Source organism: Acomys russatus, chromosome 31 (assembly GCF_903995435.1).
Source record: "Acomys russatus chromosome 31, mAcoRus1.1, whole genome shotgun sequence".
Lineage (NCBI taxonomy): Eukaryota > Metazoa > Chordata > Mammalia > Rodentia > Muridae > Acomys > Acomys russatus.
Window position 1 is genome coordinate 12,997,680 of NC_067167.1, and position 6,000 is coordinate 13,003,679.

The following is a 6,000-nucleotide window of genomic DNA, read 5'->3' on the forward strand; positions in this document are numbered from 1 at the left end:
TCTGTCAGTGCCTCTTCTCACACTGGGGGAGTCCCCTTCTCTTCCTAAGCTGCCTAGACTTCTATCATGCTAAGGTGTAGGAGTTTTCAAAGGCCATTTTTTGTTTTGTTTGCTTTTGGTTTTTTCTTTTTACTTTTTGGTTTTTCAAGGCAGTTTCTATATAGCCCTGGCTGTCCTTGAACTCACAGACATCCACTTTCCTCTGCTGGATTTAAAAGAAAATTTTATTAAATGTAAGGCAATCTTGCATTTCTTCCTCCTTGCCCAGCGTCTGTTTTTATGTGTTGGTGTGTTTGCTTTACTGATATTTTGTCCAGGACGTTTGTGTCTGTTCACAAGCATCTTGTTCTTATTTTGATTTTATTTTTTTTAAAGATTTATTTTTTGTTATATTTATAATGTTTTTATCTGTGTGCACGCCTCCACACCAGAAGATCTCAGTATAGGTGGTTGTGAGCCACCATGTGGTTGCTGGGAATTGAACTCAGGACCTTTGGGAGAGCAGCCAGTGCTCTTAACCTCTGAGCCGTCTCTCCAGCCCCTTGATCTTATTTTTAAATCTCTTGGCCCGCTGTTGTGATTGTTTTGGGATCATTTGAAAGAGTGAACTCTCAGTCTTACCCAGTTTATTTCCCTGTTTCTTTGTCACACTTTAATGATAGCACAGGATTGGTTGTGCCTAATGCACAATAGGGAACAGCCCTTCAACAGACTCTACCACCCTGTATACACCGCTGGCTTATCCATCCAAATGCTCTATCATTCTTTTTTATTATTATTGTTAATTTCTTTTTTACATATACATTTATATTATTATACATATATACAATAAACTACCTATAACAAGAAGAACCTTGAAACAATCAGGAATTATATAAAGAGGCATTCTCATCTTAATTTAGTTTTTGTTTTTTTGGTTTTTCAAGACAGGGTCTCTGCAGCCTTAGCTGTCCTGGACTTGCTTTGTGGACCAGGCTGGCATTGAACTCACAGCAGTCCACCTGCCTCTGCCTCCCGAGTGCTGGGATTAAAAGCATGTGCCACCACGCCCAGCTCTTAATTTAGTTTTTAATAATAGAATTTTAAAGATGTGTCAGCTTTACTTGGCATTGTTACCTGAGCATTTTATTTGTTTGATCAGATTCTCACATGTTTAACCCTGGGACCGATTTCAAAGATGATGCCAACAGTGACACCGTGGTGCCGACCAGGGGGACGAGTGGTGTGAGGAAGCGACACAGTGTCACTCAGGCCACCCAGACAAGCCCAGAGGGTCCCTCGCCTTCTCAGGCAGCTAGCTCTCCCCAGTGCTCGTTTGGCTTGACAAGGGAACAGGTAATGGGTAACAGTTTATGTTTAATTCTAGCATTTGATAATTACTAAAATACTAATGGTTAAAGCACCTTTGATGTATTTAATATTTAAGTAAAGCATAGACTGTAGATACTAGAGTTATTAATGTTGACCAAGATTAAAAAAAATCCCTTCTACTTGAAATACTATCAATGTTTTCATCCTTTCATAATCTTACTCATTCTTAAAAAATTAGTTTTCAAGTTTTTATACTATACTCAATTTACCATTGTACAGCATGTTTTCCTATGATTACATTTGCTTCAAGGTGATTTTATGGCTGAATGATGTGATGTGGCTGTGTTACCATTTCTGAACATTCGGGTTGCTCTGATGGTTTGAAATTATACATAAACAAAGTGTTCTGCAGAGTTTGACTTCTCTATGGTAGAGGGAATTCGTGGATCCATTCAAGGGTTTAGGGTGTTGAAACTGAGCGTTGTAACTGATTTTGTCTGTAAATATAGACCATGCTCAGTTTTTATTGTATCCTCATATGTAGTGGCTCTGAGAGCGCAAAATACTTGGATTAAGTCTCAGAATGTATTCACCATCTGAAAGAAAATGCCAGCTGGAATATTCAGAGCGTGAGTCTGTACGTGGCAGGGGTTGTTCTGGGCCGGCCGTCTCTTGTTGACTCATAGGCATAGAAAAGTTCATCTACAGCAGTGACAAGTAAAAGACAAAGTGACCAACCCTGAAATCTAATAGGACGTGAAAATGTAAGGGTTCTCAAGAAGAGGTGAAAAGAGGGGCGGGCTGGAAGGTGTAAAGTTGAAAACTGCACAAAGCCAGAAGGAGAGAGTATTATGGAGAAAGGGGGTCAGCGTGTCTGAAGACACAGTGGCCCAAGGAAATTACGGTGAAACAGTATTACTGTTAAATTTGGAATTGAGAAGTTAATTAGTATTTTTAATTACTGGGACAAAATTTAGGAATACTTTTAATTGCATACTAAGGTCTTTCAATAGCTGCTGGAAGCAATTTTCAGCTCAAGTGGACCGACCCTCAGCAGCACTGGGTGGTTTGCCATCCCAAGCGATGCGCATAAAACAGTCAGATTTTCAGAAGTGATAAAGCCTCTTGTTTTTCTAAATGTATCGTTTCAGCTCATGAAGGAAAATGAGTGTCTTAAGCAGGAGCTGGCTCGAGCCAAAACAGCGCTTGCGGAGGCTCACTCGGCCAGAGACGAGCTTCTCCACCACATGAGGAGCATGGCCCTTGAGTGACCACAGTGGCCACGAGAACGCGGACGGCAGCTCTGGAGGAGGAAGGCTGTGTTCAGAACATGGGTGTAACCACTTAGCAGGAGATTTTTCTTTACAAGAAATAAAGCAAATCGGTGTATGGTGAAGCAATGACTGTTCCAAACCCTGCTTAGAAAACATTGGGTGCAAGCGGTACAATCAGCTGGCATGGCCCAGTGAGGGCAGCGCACACTGTATCACACACAGGTCCATGCCTCGAGAAAAGCTGTCAGTTTTTCATTTCAGTGTCTCGTAAGCATTTTCAGAAGAAAAGAGAAGATCTGTTGTGCTCATGCAGATTGCTGCATTTATTTCTCTCTGTTAATAATTTACTGTTATTTACAAACAAATCGATGCTTTCAGGGCTAATGTAAAAGAAAAGTAGGCTTACATTTTAAATGTTATTAAAATTATGTACTTAATCTATAATTATTTAATTGCTGTAAAAAGCCCAATCAGATTAATAAATTATATAATTACTAAGTTTACAAACTGAAAACTCTTGACCCCACTGAGCTTATAAAGTAACTTGAAAATGTGAAAAGAAAGGCACCTTAAATTATGAATAAGGTTTCAATAAGGTACAAATGTAAAAATATAAGCACAAATATTAGAGTATATGGCCAAGTGACTTAAAAGCATTACTTGTACATTCCATTAAATATTTATCATTAGAAGTAAAAACACAATTTACCTTACTATATTTGGCAGTATTTGTAACTATAAAAATTTTAATTAATACTATTTTAATATTTCTTTATCTTTCCTCTTTAAGGAGAATGTTTTCAGAGAATTTGTTTTTCACACACAGAAAACAATTTCATACCATTCCTGTAGTGTCATATTATACATGTGTTTGCTCATATGAATATATAAAGCTAGTTTTGATTAAAATTCTGTGATGTGTGTCTGGGTGTGTTTATATGTGTACACACACACATACACACATACAGTCTTCTATAAGAGTCATTGGTAAATTTTGAATTCTATTTTCTATGGGTAAAGGTTGAAAACAACATGAGAGAATCTTAATTATGAAATAAAGTACATGAGTATTTTAAGAAACAGGTTTTGAAGACAGTATATTTCTGATAGAATTAAAGTAAGTGGTGTCTATTTTAAACTTCCCATTCCTAAGTATAAATATATCCAGTTAGGCCATGAGACAGCTGGACTGTTCCTTCCTTCAGGTACTTGGACACCCTGGTCCTTGTTGTGACACTCATGGTGCTTTGCTTGTGGCACAACTCACAGCCATCCCTGGGTCTGAGGACTTGTCAGAAACGACACACTTCACAACATTGTGTGCTGGAGTGACAATTTACTGTCAACAGTATTTACCTCCCCCTTCCCCATATCATCCTTTTCAGTTGACATCATATGGGAGCCAGCATACCCCAAGAACAAATTAAATTGTTACCATCTTACCTCAGAGTATTTATAACACCATGTTAAAACTTTGTTACTCTAAACTGTATGTAGCCTTAGATTAAGTGCAGAAGTCTGATTTAGAGCTTTGGGATGTATAATCTGCTGGCCTCTGATGTCTCAGTGTGTGTTCAACAAGGGCAGCCCCAATCAGAAGGATGGATGGCACACGAACTTCTGAACTGACGCTGTTCCTCAGGACTGACCTGCTCTACAAAGCAAATAATTTTCCTATGGAATAATGTTATACTGTTTAATGTTACTAGACACTGAATGTTTTCCTTATTCCTCTAAAATGTATTTGGCCTTCCCACGAAATCATATAAACAACAGCGGTGATAATATGCTGAGCGTTCCATATGCTTTGTCCGATTGGTTTTTTTATTCATAAAAAGTACTACTGTCTTTATAGTGGTTTAAGATTGAGGAAACGTCTCCAAAAATATTCCATCTATTCTCACCACAGACGAGGAAGGTCGGTGTGATTGGGCCGCTGGGAATTTGAGAGTAAAGAAACCTTTGATGCTCAGAATAAGTCGAGCAGAGCCACAGTTGACGATGTGGCTTTGACGTAAAGCACGCTGCTGTGCGCTTCCCTGTCAGCACAGCCGTCCACCCGCAGGCTTGGCAAGGCAGGACACAGGGAAGATTCACTGCCTGCCTTGTCCTTAAAGAGGACTATATATATTTAAAGATATTTTAAAATTATTGTGTGTATATGAGTGTGGGTTCATGCATGTGAGTGTATTGCCTGTGGAGGCCAGAGCAGGGTTTTGGGGACCCTGGGGTTGGGATTGGCAGACATGTGAGCTTCCTGACAAGGGTGCTGGGAACTAAGCTCCAGTCCTCTGTCGGAGCAGTACATACTCTTAACCACTGAGTCAGCTCGTGTGTGTGTGTGTGTGTGTGTGTGTGTGTGTGTGCGCGTGTGTGTGTGTGTGCGTGTGTGTGTGTGTGCACGCGCGAGCGTGTATGAGTGTATATGAGACTGAGCGTGAGCGTGAGTGAGTGTGTCTGAGTATGTGTGTGAATGTGAGTGTTGATGTAGGGTTCGCTGTGTATTATACAAACTAATTGAACTAGAGTGGGACAACTCTTTATTAACCTCGTACTATTAGCAGAGGAAGAAATACAGGAATAAGCCTACAGTAAATGTAGCAGGAATTTTAGCATTACTGTTAATTAGAAATTGTCATGTCACCAGTTTTATTGTGGTGTATATGTGAATGGTCAGAAGCGGGGAGTGCTAGTTATAATTTGCTTTTTGTTCTTGTTTGGGTAACTTCTAAAAATAATTTTAATTGATAAGTTACAAATTATAATGTGCACCAAGTGATTTTTGCGTACATATGCATTATGGAATAATTAAATTAAGCTAAATTTAACATACACATATTATGAAAAAATTTTTTTGGGTCTGGTAAGAGTGCATAATACATAAAATCTATTCTCTCAGTAGCTTACAAGTATATACAACATTACAAATTACAGTTACCATGATACAGATTTCTTACATTTATTTCTCCTAACTGAAATGTAATGCCCATGGGATGATCTCTCCCCACTTCTCCAACACCCCAAGCCTTTGCTAAACTCTAGTCTGGTCTCAGGAGTGTGGCTTGTGGCTCTGAATGCAAGTGAGGCCATGCAGTGTTTGCTTGCCTCTGTGCCTGCTTTAGTCGCTTGGCATCGTGTCCTCCAGAGTCAGCCACGCTGTCACGAACGACAGTCCATTTTCCTTAGCACTGCCTGTATGTGTAAGCCATATCCTCCATTTGTTAGCGGGTACTCAGGTGATCCTGCGTCTGGGCTGTTGTGGCTACTTCTGCGGTGGGCGTGGCTATTGTGGATACTGTTGTTGTGGATACTGCTGCGGTGGGCGTGGCTATTGTGGATGCTGTTGTTGTGGGTACTGCTGCGGTGGGTGTGGTATTGCGGATCTCTCTTGATCAGAGTGATTTGATAGTCTTTG

General features: G+C 39.9%; 1 protein-coding gene across 1 annotated transcript in view; it reads left to right on the forward strand.

The window, feature by feature from the left end:
- The window catches only part of Bltp3b (bridge-like lipid transfer protein family member 3B), a 72,739-nt gene extending 68,855 nt beyond the window's left edge, over positions 1-3,884 (forward strand). Inside the window, exons 20-21 of the mRNA XM_051139945.1 lie at positions 1,142-1,335; positions 2,463-3,884. Coding sequence (XP_050995902.1) covers positions 1,142-1,335; positions 2,463-2,582 — 314 coding nt within the window. The 3' untranslated portion in view covers positions 2,583-3,884. The remainder of the gene's footprint in view (positions 1-1,141; positions 1,336-2,462) is intronic.
- Positions 3,885-6,000: the final 2,116 nt, after the last annotated feature.